The 24,548-nt window shown below is 43.8% G+C and overlaps 1 protein-coding gene across 1 annotated transcript in view; it reads left to right on the forward strand.

Annotated features, from left to right (window-relative positions):
* Positions 1 to 24,548, forward strand: part of SLC43A1 (solute carrier family 43 member 1) — a 639,315-nt gene that overhangs the window by 404,264 nt on the left and 210,503 nt on the right. Inside the window, exon 8 of the mRNA XM_073596982.1 lies at positions 11,828 to 11,988. Coding sequence (XP_073453083.1) covers positions 11,828 to 11,988 — 161 coding nt within the window. The remainder of the gene's footprint in view (positions 1 to 11,827; positions 11,989 to 24,548) is intronic.

Genomic DNA, 24,548 nt, shown 5'->3' on the forward strand with positions numbered 1-24,548 from the left:
CCACCATTATTTTCCAGCACTGCCTTAACCCTCGTGTGCATGGAGTTCACCAGAGCTTCACAGGTTGCCACTGGAGTCCTCTTCCACTCCTCGATGATGACATCACGGAGCTGGTGGATGCTAGAGACCTTGCGCTCCTCCACCTTCCACTTCGGGTTTAGGTCTGGAGACATGCTTGGCCAGTCCATCACTTTTACCCTCAGCTTCCTTAGCAAGGCAGTGGTCATCTTTGGAGGTGTGTTTGGGTTTGTTATGTTGGAATACCGCCCTTTGGCCCAGTCTCCGAAGGGAGGGGATCATGCTCTGCTTTGGGATGTCACAGTTCATATTGGCATTCATGGTTCCCTCAATGAACTATATCTCCCCAGTTCCGGCAGCACTCATGCAGCCCCAGACCATGACACTCCCACCACCATGTTTGACTGTAGGCAAAACACACTTGTCTTTGTACTTCTTACCTTGCTGCGGCCACACACGCTTGACACCATCTGAACCTAATAAGTTTATCTTGGTCTCACCAGACCACAGGACATGGTTCCAGTAATCAATGTCCTTAGTCTGCTTGTCTTCAACAAACTGTTTGCGGCTTTCTTGTGCATCATCTTTAGAAGAGGCTTCCTTCTGGGACGAAAGCCATGCAGACCAATGTGATAGAACGCAGCAGGCATTTTACATATAATAAATTCAAAACCAGACAAGCAATTCATTTGAAATAAAATATTTTATTGGATAAATATTTTGGCTGTGGCTGTTTTTATTGGTTTAATACATTTTCTAAAATATTTACAAATAATTTTATCATCTCATTTATCATCACTTAAAAAGTATAGATAAATAAATAAATAAATAAATAAATAACCCAAGCCACTATGGCTCAGGCTTAATAATATTCTCTCTTCTGAGTAATGAAAACAAACTTACCCCAAAGACAAACATCTGAACCACATAAAAAAGCCACGCCAAGGGAGAGGGGGGTGGGGAGCTGTCCTCTTCACTTTCTTCTTGCAACTGTCAACGGTCCATAACCAGTAGTCCTATTTATACTGGTATTTTGCAGTATACATGCATTCATTGGTGGGTTAACTGATTTTTAACTGACCTATTGAATATTAAATTTAAAATTTCTATAATTTTATTGGATAACTCATGCCAGCCTATGAATTTTTTTTTACATTTTCAAAACTATTGGGATATATTTAAGACAATTACTACTGCCTCAGATCCCATGAGATAAGGGGGGGGGGGGCTATAAATAGGTTCCCCCCCTTTTTTTTTTACATGGGATAGAAGGCAGAAGGCATTTTACATTGTATATATAATAAATTCAAACCCAGACAAGCAATTAATTTGAAATAAAATATTTTATTGGATAAATATTTTGGTTGCAGCTGTTTTTTATTGGTTTAATACATTTTCTAAAATATTTACAATGCAAGTCTGGAAATCATTGTTTCAAATATCAAGCCCAATATCTGCTAAATGAATACCGTCCTCATGGTATAAACCACAATGACCACCCTCCAATTCTAAGTGCCGAAAACTAAACCCAAAAGGATGCTTTAAAAACGTATCAGTAGATCTATTTACCCGCTTTCGATTTTTTTTCGAAAGGACGTAAGTAGAAAGAATCAATCCATCAAAGTCGAGGAATAATTTAGGAAAATACAATTCTTAAATGAGGAAAAGCCAAGCTAATGAGATTGTTTGTTGAATTTCAAAAATTAAATCTAAAGTCTTCATCTGACCTATGTCATTACCCCCTAAATGAATAAGTAGAATATCAGGCTGTGGCCAACAGTCTAACAATCTATAAAACTCAGACTGTAAGTCGGACTCAAATTAGAAGAATAGGAACTTGCTGATGCTCTCTTCTGAGCCCAAAACACAAAGGAGTGGCCAAGAATCCAAACAACATTCAAGCGACCTGTTAGAAAATTAAACCAAAGAGTTAGGACAGATATACAACTTGTAAGAATCAGATCTCCATCTACCCAATTTCTTTAAAAATTTGCATGAAAACCAAGTTTGGCAGCTTTAGTGGCTGCTCCTATTCTAAAAGAATGAGAAGTTAAGCGAATATGATTCAAATGTAGATAATCCAAACAGCTGTGAAAAACACAGTTAAAGTTAATGGGTATCTAACTAATGGAGAACCATCAACATGAACGACAAATTATTATTAAAATCAGGTCTTACTAGCAAATATTGTCTTAAAAGCCATATAGGACAAATGTCACGGAAAGGACATCGATTTAAATAAATCCAATGTCCCTTGCCATACTCATCGGCCTTACTGTAAGGAAGAAAAATACTCAATTGGTTATCCTAAATAATTACATTCTCAATTTTCATCAGAGGGCTTACTTTTTGCAGCAGAGCCAACCTCCGATATGCGAAAAGCTCCAAAGAAAAGAAAAGAAATAAACAATTTAAAAAGAAGATCTTCATAAACAAACCTTTGCAGAAACAGAACACAAACCGCTCAATAGATCAATATCAATAGGTGAGCGTTCATCTCTGCGAAGCGTAGATTTTATATACCCTTTTAATGATTGCTTGACAGAAAAGAAACTCAATGTGGCAATGAATTTAGCTTTAGAAAAAATGAAACGCCAGCTAACGTTTTATTCAGATGAGACCATGAATATCAATTATCCATTAAAGAACTAAGAAATAATAGTATAAATTATTCAAAAGAAAATTGTACAAAATTATTAGTTTGTAAAAAAGACGTCCATAACTCCCAAGAGGAGATATAACTCAACCAAGTAGATTTAGCCAACAAGTGTTGAATATGGTCAAAAATTATATTAGATCCCATAAATGACAGGGGAATGGAACACCTTGGAGATCTGCTTCCAGCATCAGATGATAAAAACAATCCATCTGAAATCAAGAAAATGAGTCTGCCAAACCGTTTTCTCTACCAGGAATAAATTTAGCTTTAATCCAAACATATGACAGACATTTAAAAACCAAATACCTTAACAATTTATTAACTTGTGGCGATTTGGATGAAAGACAATTAATAGCATAAACCACCCCTTTATTGTCAGTACTGACAAGTAATCTCCTGTTCTGAACAGAACGTCCCCATATTTCTATCGCCACAATGATTGGGAATAATTCTAGCAACACTACGTTCTTGCAAAAACCTTGCACAGTCCATTTTGAAGGCCAACGGGAAGCACACCAATGTGTCATCCAAATAGCAGAAAACCAGACAGATCCAGCCACAGTGAAAAGAGAAAAAGCCTCACTGGAAATAAAGTCAAATTGACAAATGGCTTTACCATTAAAATGTAAAAATTTCAACCAGATCAACATATCAGCTTTAATTTCTCCAGACAAGTGCACAGATGAAAGATGAAGGATTTTTTAACCCCGAAATAATGGAATAAAGACGTCTAGAAAAAATTCTACCAATCGGAAGAATTCTAGTCGCAAAGGCTAACATCCCAAGCAGAGACTGCATTTCTTTTGAAGTTATTTTTTCTAATAAATGAGGAATGTTATCTAATTTATCTAAATGAAGTCTAAATTCCATATTTAACCACTTGCCTACCAGGCACTTACACCCCCTTCCTGCCCAAGCCATTTTTCAGCTTTCAGCGCTGTCGCACTTTGAATGACAATTGCGCGGTCATGCTACACTGTACCCAAACAAATTTTTTATCATTTTCTTCACACAAAGAGCTTTCTTTTGGTGGTATTTAATCACTGCTGGGTTTTTTTATTTTTTACAAAAAAAGAACAAAAAATTTTGAAAAAAATAAAAAATGTTTTTTACTTTTTTTTCTGTCAGTAAATTTTGCAACTAAGTCATTTTTTGCCTTCACTGATGTGCACTGATGAGGCGGCACTGATGGTCACTGATAGGCTGAACTGGTGGGCATTGATGAGGTGGCACTTATGGGCACTGATGAGGTGGCACTGATATGTGGCACTGATGAGCACTGATAGTTGGCACTGATAGGTGGCACTGGTGCACACTGATAGGCGGCACTGGTGGGCACTGATAGGCAGCACTGATGGGCATTGATGGGTGGCACTGATGGGCGACACTGATAGGCATTGATTGACAGCAGTGATGGGCATTGATGGGCAGCACTGATAGGTGGCACTGATTGCCAGCACTGACTGGCATTGCTAATGGGCACTGATTGGTGGCACTTGTGGGCAATGGTGGGCACTGATTGCTGCCACTGGTGGGCACAGATAGCTGGCATTGGTGGGCAATGTTGGGCACTGATTGGTGACAGTGTATTGCACTATTGTAATCAGGGCACTAATTACATTGCTACATGTCCCCCTGTGAGGAGATGCCGCTGATCAGCTCTCCTCTCCTCACACTCTGTCAGTGTGAGGCGAGGAGAGCCTTGTTTACATGTGACCGGCTGTGATTGGACACAGCCGGATACATGGTTAAAGAACTGGCTCTTTACAGAGATCGGGGTCGAGTCGTGTTCTAGCAACACGGCGTGGCCGACACGGGCGCACGAGAGCATCCGTTCTGGGACGCCGTCATATGACGTCGTCCTAGAACGAGAGCTGCACCGCCCCGCCGTCATTTGATGGTGGGCGGGCAGCAAGCAGTTAAAGAATCAATAATCACACCCAAAAAATCTAAACAAGCAACAGGGCCAACAGTCTTTTCTTCAGCTAAAAGAATATTAAATAACCTACAAATACTAAAGAAGGAATCCAATAAATAATTGAATTCTTCCGAATCATGTTTACCCAAAAATAAAAAATCATCCATATAATGTATTATTAAATCCGAACCACATACAGTTTTTAACTACCCATTCCAAAAAGGTCAAAAATGCCTCAAAATAATAACAAGCCAAAGAGCATCCCATGGGTAGGCATTTATCAACATAATATTCCCCTTGAAAATAAATACCTAATGAGCAAAAGGAATCGGTATATCGGAAGAAGTCTAAAAGCAGATTTAACATCTGCTTTAGCCAATAAAGCGCCCTCACCTAACAAACAAAGATATGAAATTGTAGATTCAAGAGATACATAAGTAACTGAAGACAAAGACTGATCAATTTGATCATTTAAAGAATCACCGTAAGGATATGACAAATGATGGATTAGCCGAAATGAATGGGGTTCTTTTTTAGGGATAATCCCCAAAAGAGAAATTCTCAAATTAGCAAAAGGAGGCTGCGAAAAAGGGCCCGCCATTCTCCCCTTATTGACTTCTTTTAACAATTTATCCCTAACAACAGAAGCTAATGTGGCAACAGAAGGTAAAGTATGCATCTTACAACCAACTCCATTAAATTTAGGAAGCTGAAAACCATGCAAAAACCCTCAATTAATAGCAATGCTTGCTGGTGATCAGGGTAAATTAGTCACCAAGGCAACATGTTTTCCATGTTCACTGGCGATCTGGCTTTTACCCGTAAAGTCTTTAGGTTGTTGAGAATGTGACGATAATTTACAAAAACATTTTGCTACAGGGTGAGCACCAGAGCAAAATGCACATTCGTGCTTGTACCTACAGGAATGAAGCCATTTACACTGGCTATCATTATACGTGAAACAAATCCCCTTTTTATAATGTGGAGTAGGGTAAACACTAGAAGAAACATTGGTTGGACGAGGCGGAACAGGTCAAGGAGGGAGGAATAAATTCAACCAAAGTCCCACATTCTTTACACCCCATTGTAAAATAGGATGAATACTCAATTTATGTCTGCATGCTTCATCATGCGTAAACCAGGAATATCCACCAAAGTTACAATAAGCTTCCAGAACAATGTCCATATGTTGGAAAAGTCCTGGACTCTTATTTGGAAACCTCTCACAAATAATGCTAGAAAAAATTGAAAAAGCCTGAAGCCAATTAAAAATGTACTTGGCAATAGACTTTTTATGATCATCCTCTAGCCCAGTGGCTCTCAACTCCAGTCCTCAGGACCCACTAACAGGCCAAGTTTGCAAGATAACTGAAATAAATCACAGGTGATATAATTTGCTGCTCAGTGATTGCAGTATTCTAGTCTGCATCTCCCCAAGGTAATACCTAAAATCTGGCCTGTTGGTGGGTCCTGAGGACAGGAGTTGAGAACCACTGCTCTAGCCTATCGTCCTTCTTATCCAGTTTCGAAAGGTAGTCTTTTAAAAAGACGGTAATAAAGTTAACAACTCAATGTATTCACCACTCCAAATCCTTTCTTTGACACCCTTGGGCAAATGAAAACCCATCGGTGAAAGTATACAAGGCATCACTTCTTCACCATATAATTCAGACCTGTTGGAAAAAGCATTTGTAAATGAAACAGTAGAATTAGAGCAATTAAGTAAACTGTGATCCACACCCTTAACGACCACATTAGCAGCATTGATTTGATGCAAAGGTTGTTAAGGATTATCAATAGCAGACTATACAGACACTACAGGATCAGAAATATCATTACTATGAGAAGCATTGGAATTGGTGGGCACATTAATGCTAGCAATAATATTAAAGAAGAAGACAAATTGTTCAATAAATGCAAAGTATGAGGCCCACCTTGCAGGGGAGACTGAGGAGTCTCAGCCGGTGTAAACTGTTGTTGTGTTAATAGAACAGGAATACTCTGAAAAGACGATGCAGGTGCTGCATTTGATAGAACAAAGCCTTCAGGAACCCTGTTGACTGAAGCTGTATGTGAAGATCCGCAGTCAATATCCTTCCTACAGTACCTGACCGCGAGATTGTGTTTCCAGCGCGATACCATCGCGCTGGTTCTCGGCGACAGGGTACTGTGAATGTCGCGCTGGCTCGCTCATCGGGAAAGGAAAACTTTGTTTTCCTTCCGCGATGAGTGACAGGCAGCGCTGACAGCTGTCTGGTATGAATCCTGAGGCGGGAACACCGCGCCAAATTTTAAATGAAAAAACCGGCGTGGGTTCCCCCCTCGGAGGCATACCAGGCCCTTAGGTCTGGCATGGATTGTAAGGGGAACCCCCTATGCCGAAAAATCGGCGTGGGGGTCCCCCCCAAATCCATACCAGACCCTTATCCGAGCATGCAGCCCGGCCGGCCAGGAAAGGGGGTGGGGACGAGCGAGCGGCCCCCCCCCTCCTGAGCCGTACCAGGCCGCATGCCCTCAACATGGGGGGGTGGGTGCCTTGGGGGAGGGGGGCGCCCTGCGGCCCCCCCACCCCAAAGCACCTTGTCCCCATGTTGATGAGGACAAGGGCCTCTTCCCGACAACCCTGGCCGTTGGTTGTCGGGGTCTGCGGGCGGGGGGCTTATCGGAATCCGGGAGCCCCCCTTAATAAGGGGGCCCCCAGATCCCGGCCCCCCACCCTGTGTGAATGAGTTTGGGGTACATGGTACCCCTACCCATTCACCTAGGGAAAAGTGTCAATGTAAAAAAAAACACACTACACAGGTTTTAAGAATAATTTATTAGTCAGCTCCGGGGGTCTTCTTCCGACTTCGGGGGGTCCCCTTCCGACTTCTCCCGGTGTTCGGCCTCTTCTCCCGGTGTTCGGCCTCTTCTCCCGGGCCCCACCGCTATCTTCTTCCAGCTCTATTGCCAGCGAGGGGCCCGGTCTGCTGCCGCTGTCTTGTCGCCGCTGTCTTGTCGCCGCTGTCTCGCCGCCGCTGTCTTGCCGCTTCTTCTCTTCTTTTCTTCTTCCCCGATGTTGACACGACGCTCTCTCCGACTCGAATGCTGTGTGCGAGCTGCGGAGCCATTTATATAGGCGGTAACCCCGCCCCCTTACGACGTCATGGTCCCAGCATGCGCAGGGACTCTGGGGTCACGCCCCCTTATGACGCCAGAGTCCCTGCGCATGCTGGGACCATGACGTCGTAAGGGGGCGGGGTTACCGCCTATATAAATGGCTCCGCAGCTCGCACACAGCATTCGAGTCGGAGAGAGCGTCGTGTCAACATCGGGGAAGAAGAAAAGAAGAGAAGAAGCGGCAAGACAGCGGCGGCGAGACAGCGGCGACAAGACAGCGGCGACAAGACAGCGGCGACAAGACAGCGGCAGCAGACCGGGCCCCTCGCTGGCAATAGAGCTGGAAGAAGATAGCGGTGGGGCCCGGGAGAAGAGGCCGAACACCGGGAGAAGAGGCCGAACACCGGGAGAAGTCGGAAGGGGACCCCCCGAAGTCGGAAGAAGACCCCCGGAGCTGACTAATAAATTATTCTTAAAACCTGTGTAGTGTGTTTTTTTTTACATTGACACTTTTCCCTAGGTGAATGGGTAGGGGTACCATGTACCCCAAACTCATTCACACAGGGTGGGGGGCCGGGATCTGGGGGCCCCCTTATTAAGGGGGGCTCCCGGATTCCGATAAGCCCCCCGCCCGCAGACCCCGACAACCAACGGCCAGGGTTGTCGGGAAGAGGCCCTTGTCCTCATCAACATGGGGACAAGGTGCTTTGGGGTGGGGGGGCCGCAGGGCGCCCCCCTCCCCCAAGGCACCCACCCCCCCATGTTGAGGGCATGCGGCCTGGTACGGCTCAGGAGGGGGGGGGGCCGCTCGCTCGTCCCCACCCCCTTTCCTGGCCGGCCGGGCTGCATGCTCGGATAAGGGTCTGGTATGGATTTGGGGGGGACCCCCACGCCGATTTTTCGGCATAGGGGGTTCCCCTTACAATCCATGCCAGACCTAAGGGCCTGGTATGCCTCCGAGGGGGGAACCCACGCCGGTTTTTTCATTTAAAATTTGGCGCGGTGTTCCCGCCTCAGGATTCATACCAGACAGCTGTCAGCGCTGCCTGTCACTCATCGCGGAAGGAAAACAAAGTTTTCCTTTCGCGATGAGTGAGCCATCTCGGCGCTGGCCGCTGCGACGGGGCTCGTAGGTGTCAAATCTCGCCGAGAAGTGCGGCGAGATTGACACAATATCGCGGTCACCTACTGTAGCTAGCCTAGAGGCTGTAACAGAGTGTCAGTTGATTCCACGCCGCCGATGTCTTCCTCACCGCAGCTGACAGTCACTTGTTTACCTTTCGAGGAGGCTAGCCCAGCTGATCAGTGTGACGTAGCTCTGTTAGGGGACGGACTGTAGCTCTGTCTTTGAAGGCGCCTCCTCTTACCAAAACTTCATAGTCCCACCCTTAGAGACTGACGGCTCTTCATTCACAAATACAGGGTCAGCTGGTACGATGCTTTCAGCTGTCTCCAGTCCTTGTTCACTGACAGCATAACACTGCACAGGACCCGGAATAGAAGAAACGCCATCCATGGAGCCGAAAACTTCCTGCGCCTTCATAGTAGAAGGTAAAGAAAGGCAATTCTTTAACCAATCCACATCTTCGGTACCGGCCTTTTCAAGAAGTTGTAACATCAGAGACCGTACAGAGCCAGATGAGCAGTCAGGAGCCATGGAAACGGCAGGAGAGCTGTCCTCTTCACTTTCTTCTGGCAACTGTCAACGGTCCATAACCAGTAGCCCCTATTTATAGGGGTATTTTGCAGTATACATGCATTAATTGGTGGGTTAACTGATTTTTAACTGACCTACCCTATATTAAATTTAAAATGTATATAATTTTGTTAGATAATTCATGCTAGCCTATGAATTTATCCCATTTTTAAAACTATTGGGATATATTTAAGACAATTACCGCTGCCTCAGATCCCATGAGGAAAGGGGGGGGCTATAAATAGGCTTTTTTCCCCCTTTTTTCCTTTACATTTGATGCAGTGTGTGCGGCATATGGTCTGAGCACTGACAGGCTGTCCCCCCCACCAATTCAACATCTGCAGCAATGCACTCATACATCTATTGAGACATCTATATATCCATCTGAGTGGAACCTGTCCTGTTAAACCGCTGTATGGTCTTGGCCACCATGCTGCAGCTCAGTTTCAGGGTCTTGGTAATGTTCTTATAGCCTAGGCCATCTTTATGAGAGGCAACAATTCTTTTTTTCCAGATCCTCAGAGAGTTCTTTGCCAAGAGGTGCCATGTTGAAATTCCAGTGACCAGTATGAGAGAGTGAGTGTGATAACACCAAATTTAACACACCTGCTTCCCATTCACACCTGAAACCTTGTAACACTAATGAGTCACATGATACCAGGGAGGGAATGGCTAATTGGGACCAGCTTTGACATTTTCACTTAGGGGTGTACTCACTTTTGTTGCCAGCGGTTTAGACATTAATGGTTGTGTGTTGAGTTATTTTGAGGGGATAGCAAATTTACACTTTATACAATCTGTACACTCACTACTTTACATTATAGCAAAGTGTCATTTCTTCAGTATTGTCACATGAAAAGATATAATAAAATATTTACAAAAATGTCAGGGGTGTACTCACTTTTGTGAGATATTGTATGTGTGTATTTATATATATATATATATAAATATATATATATATATATATATATATATATATATATATATATATAATATTTATATTAAGATTGGGATGATTAAACTCAATCAGTAGGTACATTTTCAATGAGTTGCACCGGTCCAAAACTGTATTTTAGGGCATGGCGACCCACTTTTATTCAATAAATGGAAAGTTCACATGTACATCAGTTGCCCACGCAGGGTCTTCCATACAATATGCACAAATGAAAATACTGAGCCACCTGGCTCACTTGTTGGCAGCACTGTTGCTCCTCTTACCAGTTCCTTTGACTGTGTTGTCATGCTCTCCTGGAACACTTGGCTCTCTACCCTGCTACACGGCCCACCTCTGACCTATGGATTGGGGTTCTTCTGATATCGCTGATAGGAGCCGACCTGACTCCTGGAACTGAGACTTGCTGTCTCTTGGTTTCTAGCTGGGCCCTCTGACCCCTCAATGAAACCTGTCTTGTGGCTTCTGGCTGGCCCCCTGACCCCAGGTGAGACCTTCCAAGTCCCACACTGGGTGTGGTCTCCAAACTGGAAGCTGTCTCAAAACTGGGAGCTCTGAGCTATCCTCAGATCTGAGTATATAATGACCCTGCACACCTGTGCAGTCAGTCAGGTTGCAGGCGTCTAGCAAAACCCAGACACAGGATTGACTGTTCCAATCCAGAGCTACAGAATCTGGAGAAAGTCAAAAACACAGCTTTCGCCACTCTGAAAAAATTGTTCTGAACCTCGCATTAACCCTAAATGCGAATCCTGTGTCACGTTTTCCTATATTCTTACAGTGACAGAGCCTCCTTCTGTCACATTACACACACACACAAATGTTTTTATGTAATACTATATGTTGGGTTTTCTAGTAACAGATTCAATTTTTTTGTTCAGACTGTGACAAACTAGTTTAGGATGTTGCTATAATTGTTAGCTATAGAAGAGGGGGGGGGTGTTCCTTCTCTCACTATGCAGAACAGCAAATCTATGTCTAGGTTATCATCTGCTATCTAAGGCTCCGTTCACATTTAGGCATCCCACATTGTGGACAGGATTGCAGCGATTCTGCCTGCAATTTCGAATTGTTGCAAATCGCGGGACCCAAAAGAAGTTCTTTATAGCCTAAGTTCTTTTGGGTGACAGGTGTCCCGCAATTTTGTTTGCACGATTTTACTGTGGTCTGGCAACAATCGCAGCAAAATCGCACCGCGATTGGAGATGCCATTCAAAGTAACGGGATCGCAAGCGTGTCCTGCGATCTGCGGTGATTCACAATTGTGGCAGTTCGGCTGCGATATGGGATGCCTAGGTGTGAACGGAGCCCAAGACTTTTTTTTTGCTGCAATCAGTACAGTTGAATTATTATACAACATTTTATATTTGCCTAATAGTTTTTTATTGCTAAATCCAATAGCATAAAAAATATCCACAAAACACTATAAATTTCCTTAAACCATACATACTATTATAACACACATACCCTCTTATAATCCTACAGAAAAAAGGTCACATTGCGCTCTCTTGCATTAGACCACAAAGTCACTGGAGATCAGTTTTATACCCATGTGACCGTGGTTGGTCAACGCTTAAGTCGGAAAGGACATCATGAAGGTGGTCATTTATCTAATGAAGACTTGCCAGAACGTGTCAAAAACAATGGTAAGGGGGTTAGCATGTATTTTAACTAGCTCTAAAAATTGGACCTGTGCCTTCAGTTGACATAGCCTGTATCCGTAAAGGACACAGGCAAGTCTAAAGTAAGGTAAAGGTAGGCTATTTTTAGGGCCAACATTAACAGCATGTCCATGCACTTGTTGGCAACTAAATTTACATATTAAGTTGACCATACTCGTAGATAGTAGATTTTCAAATTAATATTCATACAAACATTCGTATGAAAATACAGTTGTTAGGTGTAGGATAGGCTTTATTTGAAAGTACTTCAAAAATTAGTTTGGAGCAAATTGACTTTACTGAACAAAAACCACATGTATGAAATAGTTAATTTGAGGAAGATTTTCCATCCTAATCCTTCAACTTTTCTCATCACTGTAGTCAAAAAAAGGGATATCAATTTGATCTCTCTAATGATTATAAAATCTAATACATTTTCTTAAAATTAAAAATTTTAGTTAAATTCTCATAGTGTATGGCCAGGTTTACTGTCCAGTATTTGTGAAAAACACTGATATTTGCAGTTGGAGAGGGAGTAGTGGTAGAAAAAATAATGAAGGATTTATGTTGTCTGGTCACTGTCTAGAAAGTCACTTCACTGACACCAGATTCTGTTTGGACACAAGAGACACTGAATTTCAAAAGAGCTAACTTCCCTAAACTACGATCCTTGCTAGAAGATACTATATGGGATAAAATCTTAGGAACAAAGAACACGGAGGAAAAATGGGTATGCTTTAAGAACATATTAAATAAGGGTATTAGCCAGTGCTTCCCAATGGAAAATAAATTTAAAAGAGCTAATAAAAGTCTGGGGTGGCTTAATGTAAAAATGCATATAAAAGCAAAGGAGAAGGCCTTAAAAAAGGCTGAGGGCTCATCATCAGCATTCCAACTTTACAAAGAATGCAACAAGAAATGTAAGGGTGCAATCAGGGCAGCTAAGATAGAACACGAAAGGCACATAGCGGAAGAGAGTAAAAAAAATCCCAAAAAATTCTTTAAGTATATAAATAGTAAGAAAGGGAGGTCAGATCATATTGGTCTCATAAAGAATGATGAAGAGAATCTGGTTACGAAGGATGGAGAAATGGCAAAGGTATTGAATTTATTCTTTTTCTTAATCTTCACAAGGGAAATGGGGCTTCAGTAACCAAAGCTGCAATGTTTATCCTCATGTCACGTCACAGGAAGCCTCATGACTAAAAGAAGATAGAATTAGAAATAGACTTGAAAATAATTAATTAATAAGTCGGGACCAGGTGGCTTGCACCGAGGGTCCTTAAAGAACTCAGTCAAGTAATTGCCAGACCATTTTAGATAATTTTTACGAACAGTCTACTGACTGGAATGGTACCAGCAAATTGGAGAAACGCCAATGTAGCACCTATTTAAAAAAGGGCCAACATCCCTGGGAATTACAGACCAGTTAGCCTAACATCAATAGTATGCAAGCTCTTGGAGGGGATGATAAGGGACTATATACAAGATTTTAGTAATGAAAACGGTATCATTAGCAGTAATCAGCACGGATTCATGAAGAATCATTCTTGCCAAACCAACCTATTAACTTTCTATGAGGAGGTGAGCTGCCATCTAGATAAAGGAAGGCTCGTAGACATTGTGTATCTGGATTTTGCAAAAGCATTGGATACAGTTCCCCACAAACGTTTACTGTACAAACTAAAGTCTGTCGGCATTGACCATAGGGTGAGTACATGGATTGAAAACTGGCTACAGGAGCGAGTTCAGAGGGTAGTGATAAATGTGGAATTGGGAATGGTCCTATGTGGAAAGCAGGGTCCCCCAGGGTTCTGTCCTGGGACCAATCCTATTTAATTTATTTATAAATGACCTGGAGGATGGGATAAATAGCTCAATCTCAGTATTTGCGGATGATACTAAGCTAAGCAGGGCAATAACTTCTCCGTAGGATGTGGAAACCTTGCAAGAAGATCTGAACAAATTAATGTGGTAGGCAACTACATGGCAAATGGGGATTAATGTAGAAAAATGTAAAATAATGCATTTGGGTGGCAAAAATATGAATGTAATCTACTCACTAGGGGGAGAACCTCTGGGGGAATCTAGAATGGAAAAGGACATGGGGGTCCTAGTAGATGATAGGCTCAGCAATGGCATGCAATGCCAAGCTGCTGCAAAAAAAGCAAACACACTATTGGCATGCATTAAAAAGGGGATTAACTGCAGAGATAAAATAAATCTCCCACTCTATAAGACTCTGGTCCGGCCGCACCTGGAGTATGCTATCCAGTTCTGGGCACCAGTCCTCAGGAGGGATGTGCTAGAACTGGAGAGAGTCCAGAGAAGGGCAACAAAGCTAATAAAGGGACTGGAGGACCTTAGTTATGAGGAAAGATTACAAGCACTGAACATATTCTCTCTAGAGAAGAGACGCTTGAAAGGGGATATGATTTCAATTTACAAATACCATACCAGTGAACCCACAATAGGGATAAAACTTTTCCGGGAAAGGGAATTTAAAAAGACACATGGCCATTCACTAAAATTAGAAGAGAAGCGGTTTAACTTTAAACTGCGTATAGGGTTCTTTACTGTAAGAGTGGTAAGGATGTGGAATTCTCTTCCACAGGCAGGGGTTTCAGTGGGGAGCATCGATAATTAAAAAAAACTATTAGATAGCTACCTGAATGACCACATCATACAGGGAATTACATTGTAATACTGACATGAACGCACACACTCAGGTTGGACTTGGTGGAGTTGTGTCTTTTTTCAACCTCACCTACTATGTAATTACTATGTACTATGTAAACTATTTAGTAGAGTGAAAGTTGAATAAACATTTCAGTCATTCAGAACGCAGTACATTGACAAAAGAGAACCTCTTTCATCTTGCATATTTAAAGACTTTGTGATGCAAATAATTTTCTCTATGTATGAGCATATAAATGAAAAAGAAAAATTACCATTACCTGCTGAGGTGTCAGTAATGCTTTTATTATCTTTTATGCAAAGCACCATAACTTTACAGTAATCAACATTAGGGGTCGGTTCATACCATGCCCGCACATGAATCACAGAGAAACGTGCTGTGGGTTCCTGTGAGATTTACACTGCTTGCAAAACTCACTTTATTTGCGATCTGCAGTGGGTGTACTGTAAGGACACACCAAATTCAGGTCACAAACGCAGTGTGTTTGCCCTACTTTTGTACCATGCAATCCAGTTGCAATGCATTTTAACCATTTCAATACAATGCACTTACACCCCCTTCCTGCCCAGACCAATTTTCAGCTTTCAGGTGAATCTCATTTCTTGAGACACTAACAAGTCAGGAAAGTACAAATATCCTCCAAATCACCCCTTTTTAGAAAGTAGACATTCCAAGGTATTAAGTAGCATGGTGAGTTTTTTTAAGTTGTAATTTTTTCCCATAATTCTTTGCAAAATGAAGATTTTTTTTTTTGTTTTACAAAATTGTCATGTTATCAGGTTATTTATCACACACAGCATATGCATACAACAAATTACACCCCAAAATACATTCTGCTACTCTTCCCGAGTATGGCAATACCACATGTGAGACTTTTACACATCCTGACCACATACAAAGGACCAACATTGAAGTAGTGCCTTCAGGCGTTCTATGAGCATAAATGACACCTCGTTTCTCAACCAAATATTACACTTTTGAAGGCCCTGGAGCACCAGGACAATGGAATAACCCCATTTTGGAAAGCAAACACCCCAACATATAATCTGAGGCATAATGAGTCTTTTGAACGGTTCATTTTGTCCAGAAGTTTTTGGAAAATAGGGGAAAAAAATATTTTTTTTACACAAAGTTGTCAATTTATAAGATATTTCTAACACATAGCATGTATATAGCAAAAATTACACCCCAAAATACATTCTGCTACTCTCCCTGAGTATGGAGATACCACATGTGTGAGACTTTTGCACAGCCTAGCCACATACAGAGGCCCAAGCGTTCTAGGAGCATAAATTACACATCTCATTTCATTCCTACCTATCACACTTTTGAAGGTCCTTAAGCACCAGCCCAGTGCAATTACCCACAAAATGACCCCATTTTGGAAAGCAAGCACCCCAACGTATATTCTATGAGGCATGGGCTGCAAATAGGTACTAGGGTACTCTGATGGGCTGCAGATAGATGCTCGGGTACTCTGATGGGCTGGAGACAGGTACTCGGGTAACTTGATGAGCTGCAGACCTGTATTTGGGTACTCTGATGGGCTGGTGACAAGTACTCGGTTACTCTGGGCTGGTAACAGGTGCTCGGTTACCCTGATGGGCTGGTGACAGGCACTCGGGTACCCTGATGGGCTGGTGACAGGTACTCGGGTACCCTGATGGGCTGGGGACAGGTACTCGGGTACTCTGATGGCCTGGTGACAGGTACTCGGGTAGTCTGATGGGCTACAGATAGGTACTCGGTACTCTGATGGGCTGGCGACTGGTATTTGAGTACTCTGAAGGGTGGTGACAGGTACTCGGTACTCATATGAACTGTGACAGGTACTCATATGGACTGTGACAGGTACTCGGGTACTCATATGGACTGTGACAGGTACTCAAATACTCATATGGACTGTGACAGGTACTCGGGTACTCATATGGACTGTGACAGGTACTCAAGTACTCAGGTACTTATATGGACTGTGACAGGTACTCAGATACTCGGTTACTCAGATGAACTGTGACAGGTACTTGGGTAAAGGTACTCGGGTACTCAGATGGACTGTGACAGGTACTCGGGTACACTGATGGACTGTGACAGGTACTCGGGTACTCAGATGAACTGTGACGGGTACTCATATGGACTGACAGGTACTCAGATGAACTGTGACAGGTACTTTGATGGGTGGTGACAGATCCTCTTTATTGGGGTGGTAATCAGTGTGATTAGTGTACACTGTAAGCGGTAACAAGATGTTACTGTAATCTCCTTCTCACACACGATCGGTGTATGAGAAGGAGAAGCTGGTAACATCTCGTTACCGCGGTTTGTTGATATTTAGTGATCACCTGTGAAAGGATCACAGGCGATCACGTGGTAAACAGCCACTGGCCAATGGCTGTTTACCAGCGTCGATGGCGAGCATTGTTCCCGGAAACATGCCGCCACCGACGTGCATGCGCGATCGCGAGCATATGCCATGCAAAGTGGACGGTATCACCTGTGATCGGCCGTGACTTCATCACGGCCGATCACGTAGTAAACAGCCATGCCCAATGGCTGTTCACAACCTCGGTGGCGAGCGGTGTTTCCGTGACACGCCGCCACTGAAGATACAGGGATGCGCGCACACAATTGCGCGCATTCCCTGTTTAAATGGATGGACGTCATATGACGCCCGCCCAGATTGAGAGCCGCCTGGCCGACATATGACGGCCGGCGGGTGGCAAGTGGTTAAAAAGTAGTGCATGCACTACTTTTGGTACGGATGCAGTGCGATTTTTGCCCATTCAAAATGAATGGGCGGAAGTAGCACCGCACAGAACCCCATATGAATTGCACAGGAAAGCACAGTGCCTTCCTGGGCATGGTGTTAACTGGCCCTAAACTTTATTTGCCACATAGTTGCCAATCAAACAGTAACTTAAGGTCTGTTGTAAATGGGAGACACCCTGTAAGGTCATTTTTCCACTACATGGATTTGTGTCATCTGCAAACACAGAAATTGTACTTTTATAAATAAGATAGAGTTTAGAATTAAAAAGGTGAAAAAGTAAGGGTCCCAACACTGAACTGGAGTACACCACTAAAAACCTTAGACTATTCAGAGTATGGATCATTAATCACTACTTTCTGACAGTCTTTTAGTCAGTTTTCTATCCATTTATAAACTGAATTTTCTAAGCCTTTAGAATTAAACTCACACATTAGCAATTTGTGGGAAACTGTGTCAAACACTTTTGCAAAGTCTATATACACAATATTCACAGCCACTCTTTTCTCTAAGTTTTTGCTTACTTCCTTATAAAAGGAAAGTAGTTTTATTTGACAACTTCAGTCTTTCATGAATCCATGCTGGCTATTGCTTACAATATTGTTTTATATCAAAAACTCCTATATTTGGTTTTAGGGCCTAAACAACTAATTGATTAATCGACAACTAATCGATTATGAAAATAGTTGTCAACTATTTTCATTGATTAATTGGCCAACCGATTAGTTGGCCTGCATTAAGAAGGAATTATTTGTTTATATATCAGGAAATACAGTACAGTACACATACAGCTCAGTACACCATCTCATACCTCCCAACCGCCACGGATTGTTCAGGACCGTCCCAGAAATGGATCTATGTCCCGGGGTCCCTTCCTCGCTACCTACTACAGTTTCGGAAGCCATGAAATGTCAAGGATAGCACAACCCCCCCCCCCCCCCCCCCCAAATGACCACATTTTGGAAAGAAGACACTTCAAGATATTTGCTGAGAGGCATATTAAGTCCATGGAATATTTTAGATTTTTCCACAAGTGTCGGGAAAATTACAATTTTTTTTTTTTTACACAAAGTTGTCACTAAATGATATTTTGTTCAAACACGGCATGGTTATATCTGGAATTACAACCCAAAATACATTCTGCTGCTTTTCCTGAGTATGGGGATACTACATGTGTGGGACTTTTTGGCAGTCTAACCACGTACAGGACCCCGAAAAACAATAGTATAATAAGTAATTCTGCACTGCCTAAAAAGGACAAAAGGAGCAGCTGACACGGCAAAACTGTGATATATGCACTAGAAATACAAAACAAAGAGTGTAACGCTAATGAATGAATAATGAGATTATCCAAAAGGAAATAAACTCAAAGCACATGTAAATATGTACAGAATCAAAACCCAGTGACTGGAGATCAGCATTTAAACCAAAGTCCAAGTGGAAAGTAAATCAATAAAAGTCCCATGAGAAACTTTATGTGAAAATCTTGATAGTGGACAATGTAAACTTGAAGTGAAGAAACACCACCGACAGTATGGAGGCTTACCGGAACGTTTGAACCCAAAAGAACGTACGTTCGATGGGTCAAACAAGCTTGTATAGTGGAACAACCACTGCAAGTATGGAATCCTCTGGGGCTGTAACAAGAACACACGACCGTCCCTGGACTGGTGTATCTCATAAAGATGGTGACCCAGTACGTATGGATAGCAGATGGATAAAAAAAGGGGGAGAACAAAGAAGGCCACATAGAGTAATTCCGTAAAATACACAATAAAAAATGTATTGAAAATTGGAAAAACTCACATTTGAGTAGATAAAACAGCGCTTTTGGTAAATAAAATGGCGGCAATGGAGTCCTATCCAACGCGTTTCATCTCCTTAGACATCGTCTGGGGGTCCCTCCATTGCAGCCGTCAAAGTATATATAGGTAATATGACCCCAAGATTGAGAGTCCCCAATGTGTATCGCACTACTTCCGGTTTTCGGGCAAGATGGCCGACTGGCGTGCGTTCCAACCCTCATTTCTGTGTAATAATAGGGAAGTATTTCAGGTGGAAATCGTGCGTTCCACAGTTCAAATTGCAATGTATATAGAGTCTGACCCCATTATATTAGACAAAGGGGCTGGCAGGGATAAGTATATTAAACAAAGAGGATTGAAAAAGGGCTCTTTTGAAAACAAACCAAAAAGTTGGAATACATATTAGTGGAGCTGAAGAGATGCCGCTCCGGCGCACAGCTGCGAGGTCGCGCAATGACATCATGCGCTTCGATGCCCTAACTTATGGTATACAAGGCCGTCGTCAGCATCAAGGCCGTCCAATATTTTCTTGAAAAGGAACCGTTTATTGCTCCTTTCCAATGTTCTTTTATTATAGAGCTGTTGGAATTCGCAACCAAACATAATTATTTTTGTTTCAACCAACAGTACTATCTTCAGACACATGGCGTGGCTATGGGCGCCAAATTTGCCCCTAGCCTCGCCAATTTATTCATGGCCAAGTGGGAGGAGGATGTCGTCTATGCCCATGAGACTCCTTCCCTTATCTTGTGGGCACGCTATATTGACGACATCCTCCTCCTATGGAATAGTAGTGCCAATTCATTAGAAATATTCTTTGAACGTCTTAACAATGATAGGGGCATTTCTTTGTCCTACGTTGCAAGTACTGACAAGATTCATTTTCTTGATTTAGAAATCAAAATTAAGAATAGACGTTTTGAATATCAAACATACTTCAAACCCACAGACCGTGGTTTTATCCCAACTGATAGCTGTCATTATCAATTGTGGTTGAATTCTGTTCCACGCAGTCAATTTTTAAGACTACGTAGAAATTGTACTGATATTGAGACATTTAAAACACAGGCCAACTTATTAAGAACTAGGTTTTTGGATAAAAATTATGACCCCCACGATGTTGATCGTGAATTCCAACGTGCTCTGTAGGGATGAGCTTCGTGTTCGAATCGAACCCATGTTCTACTCGAACATCGGCTGTTTGATCATTCGCCGAATTGCGAACGTTATGGGCCGTTCGCGCTAAATTCGTGTGGCGCGTCACGGCCCATAATTCACTGCGGCATCGCAGTGCATTGCTGGCTGATGATTGGCCAAGCATGCACTATGACCCGCATGCTTGGCCAATCACAGCGCCGTCGGTAGAGAGAGCTGTAATTGGCCAAAGCCAGGGTGGCTTTGGCCAATTATGGCTCAGGGGGTTTAGAACACGCCCCACACTATATAAGGCCGCCTGCACGGCGGCCCTGTGTAGTGTGTTCCGGCGTGCTTAGAGAGAGAGAGAGAGACAGTGTCATTTCATTTGAGTTAGCTAGATTAGGCAGGACAGTCAGTGAGTTAGCTGCACTTACAGTGTATTGTGTATATATATATATGCATCCCAGGTGTTGCATATATATATATATATATATACACACTGTATTCAGTTTAGCTACATCCGTTCCTATTATCTTCCTACTGACAGGCAGGCTTGTCTTGTTACAGTATTTACCTGAAGAAAATTGCTGGTGTTCTTTTGATCCTATTAGTACCACAGTCAGGCAGATAGACTATTTACAGTTAGTGTAGTGCGTCCTCCTCACAGTGTTCAGCTAAAGCTACAAGTTAGGGTAGTGCGTCGTCCTCACAGTGTTCAGCTAAAGCTACAAGTTAGTGTAGTGCGACCTCTGCACAGTGTTCAGCTAAAGCTACAAGTTAGTGTAGTGCGACCTCTGCACAGTGTTCAGCTAAAGCTACAAGTTAGTGTAGTGCGTCCTCCTCACAGTATTCAGCTAAAACTACAAGTTAGCGTAGTGCGTCCTGCTCACAGTGTTCAGCTAAAGCTACAAGTTAGTGTAGTGCGTCCTCCTCACAGTGTTCAGCTAAAACTACAAGTTAGTGTAGTGAGACCTCTGCACAGTGTTCAGCTAAAGCTACAAGTTAGTGTAGTGCGTCCTCCTCACAGTGTTCAGCTAAAGCTACAAGTTAGTTTAGTGTGACCTCTGCACAGTGTTCAGCTATAAAGCTACAAGTTAGGGTAGTGCGTCCTCCTCACAGTGTTCAGCTAAAGCTACAAGTTGGTGTAGTGTGTCCTCCTCACAGTGTTCAGCGAAACCTACAAGTTATTTTTTTGCGAGCTCTGCACAGTGTTCACCTAAAGCTACTTGTAGAAGGTTGGTGGTGTTTTCCTGATCCTATCACTACCGCAGGCAGCTAAATAAGCTACAAGTTATTCTTTGGTGAGCTCTGCACAGTGTTCACCTAAAGCTACCTGTAGAAGGTTGGTGGTGTTTTCCTGATCCTATTACTACCGCAGGCAGCTAAATAAGCTACAAGTTAGTGTAGTGCGAGCTCTGCACAGTGTTCAGCTAAAGCTACTTGTAGAAGGTTGGTGATGTTTTCCTGATCCTATCACTACCGCAGGCAGCTAAATAAGCTACAAGTTAGTTTTTTGCGAGCTCTGCACAGTGTTCACCTAAAGCTACCTGTAGAAGGTTGGTGGTGTTCTCATACTACAGGCAGGCAGTTGATTTTGCTAGCTGCATTATCAGTATATTTATATATATATATATATATATATATATATATATATATATATATATATATATATATACACACACACACACACACACACACACACACACACACACACACACACATATACACACACACGCTTGGCCTTTTTTTCGGCAGCTGGCCGCGTTGAGCCGCAACATGCGGAAGACTTGGTTGAGTGGATGACCAAGCCTTCCTCATCCTCCTCATCCTCTCTCACCCATGCTCAAGGTACTTTGTCTGGCAAAGCAGCGGCCTCTTCCCTCGGCTCAATGTCATCAGTGACTCCTTCCCTAGCCCCACCATGTCCTCCTGAGGAGTCCCTCGAACTGTTTGACCACAGTGTTGGGTACATGCTCCAGGAGGATGCCCAGCGTTTGGAAGGCTCTGATGATGATACTGAGCTAGATGAAGGCAGTAACGTGAGCACGGACAGAGGGGGTGCCCAAGAAGGACAGCAATCTGGCAGTCATGCTCCCCCTGCTGCAGCATACTGCCAGGTTTGCTCCAGTGATGAGGAGGGAGGGGATGATGAGGTCACTGACTCAACGTGGGTGCCTGATAGGAGAGAGGAGGAGGAGGAGGCACATCACCAACGAGGCAGGATGCCCTCCAGGGGCCAGCCTAAGGGCAGCACAGTGACTGCATCACACCCTAAAGCTCCGCATGTGCAGGGCGCTGCAGTCTCTGTGCGTTATTCAAAAAGTTCTTTGGTGTGGGCCTTTTTTGAGACGAGTGCATCAGATCACACCGCTGCTATTTGCAATATATGTCTCAAGCGTATCTCGTGTGGCCAAAACATCTCCCGCTTGGGCACCACATGCTTGATCACACATATGTTGACCTGCCATGCAGTTCGTTGGCAAGCGTATCTAAAAGACCCACACCAAAGAACAAAGAGGACCTCTCCTTGCTCCTCATCAGCTGAGATCTCCAACCCCACTATACCTTCAGTCCTCTCTGAGACCTGCACTGAGAGGAATAAAGGTGTAGAATTAGGTGTGTCACAGCCAAGTACTTGTGGGCAATCTGCTTTCGGTACACCGACGTCAGATTGTACCAGGCAAATTTTCCTGCCCCAGCTACTGCACCGCCGAAAGAAGTTTGCTCCCAGCCATCCACATGCCCAGCGGTTGAATGCCAAGTTGGCAAAATTGCTAGCACTTCAACTGCTGCCTTTTCAGTTGGTAGACTCTGCCCCCTTCCGTGAGTTTGTGGAATGTGCGGTTCCTCAGTGGCAGGTACCCAAACCCCACTTTTTCTCACTTTTTCGTAAGGTGCATATTACCGCTGACTCATGGTCCAGCAGGCATGGACAGGAACGTTACCTAAGTTTCACTGCGCATTGGGTGACTCTGCTGGCAGCTGGGAAGGATGCAGGACAAGGTGCAGTAGTGTTGGAGGTTGTTCCACCACCACGCCTCCAAAATGCCACTACTAATGATTGTGACACACCTCTCTCCTCCACCCCCTCCTCTTCTTCTTCCTCCATGGCCTCTCCCTGTGATTTGTCCTCGGAACCAGCGGTGCTCCGTAGGCGTTCAAGGGGCTACGCAAGTACGCAGGCCAAAAGATGCCATGCGGTGCTTGAGCTGGTGTGCTTGGGGGACAGGAGCCACACTGGGGTAGAGGTTCTGTCAGCTCTGCAGGGGCAGGTTCAGAGGTGGTTGACGCCACGCCAACTTAAGGCAGGAATGGTGGTTTGCGACAATGGCACCAACCTCCTCTCTGCCCTCCGACAGGGACAAATGACCCATGTGCCCTGTTTGGCTCACGTCCTTAACTTGGTGGTGCAGCAGATGTCCTGAGGCAGGCCAGGAAAGTCTGTGTGCATTTCCGCTGGTCATATAATGCCAGTGCTCAGCTGGCGGACCTCCAAAAAGGAGTTTAACCTGCCCAAGAACCGCCTAATCTGTGACATGCCCACCAGGTGGAACTCAACGTTAGTCATGCTGCAGCAGCTGCACACGCAGCAGAGGGCCATCAATGAGTACCTGTGCAACGATGGCACCAGGACAGGGTCAGGGGAGCTTGTTTTTTTTCCCCATGCCAGTGGGCCATGATCAGGGATGCATGCACTGTCCTGTCACCATTTGAGGAGGCCACAAGGCTGGTGAGCAGTGACAGTGCATGCATCAGTGACACTGTCCCCCTTGTCCACCTGTTGGAGCACACGCTGCGTGGAATAATGGACAGGGCACTTGAGGCAGAACAGAGGCAGGAAGAGGAGGACTTCCTTAGCTCTCAAGGCCCCCTTTATCCAGACAGTGCCCGCCGATCACACAGGAAGAGGAGGAGGAGGAGGATTGTGTCAGTATGGAGGTGGAGCCTGGCACTCAGCATCAGCAGCAGTCTTTAAGGGATCAGTCCCTAGAAACCCATGGATTTGTACGTGGCTGGGAGGAGGTGGCTGCAGACCATGTCGTCCTTAGTGACCCAGAGGACTCCGGATGCCTTAGCAAACCTACGCTGCATGGCCTCCCTGATCTTGCAAAGCCTGCGTAAGGATCCTCGTATTCGTGGT

Source organism: Aquarana catesbeiana, linkage group LG08, assembly GCF_042186555.1.
Source record: "Aquarana catesbeiana isolate 2022-GZ linkage group LG08, ASM4218655v1, whole genome shotgun sequence".
NCBI classification, from domain to species: domain Eukaryota; kingdom Metazoa; phylum Chordata; class Amphibia; order Anura; family Ranidae; genus Aquarana; species Aquarana catesbeiana.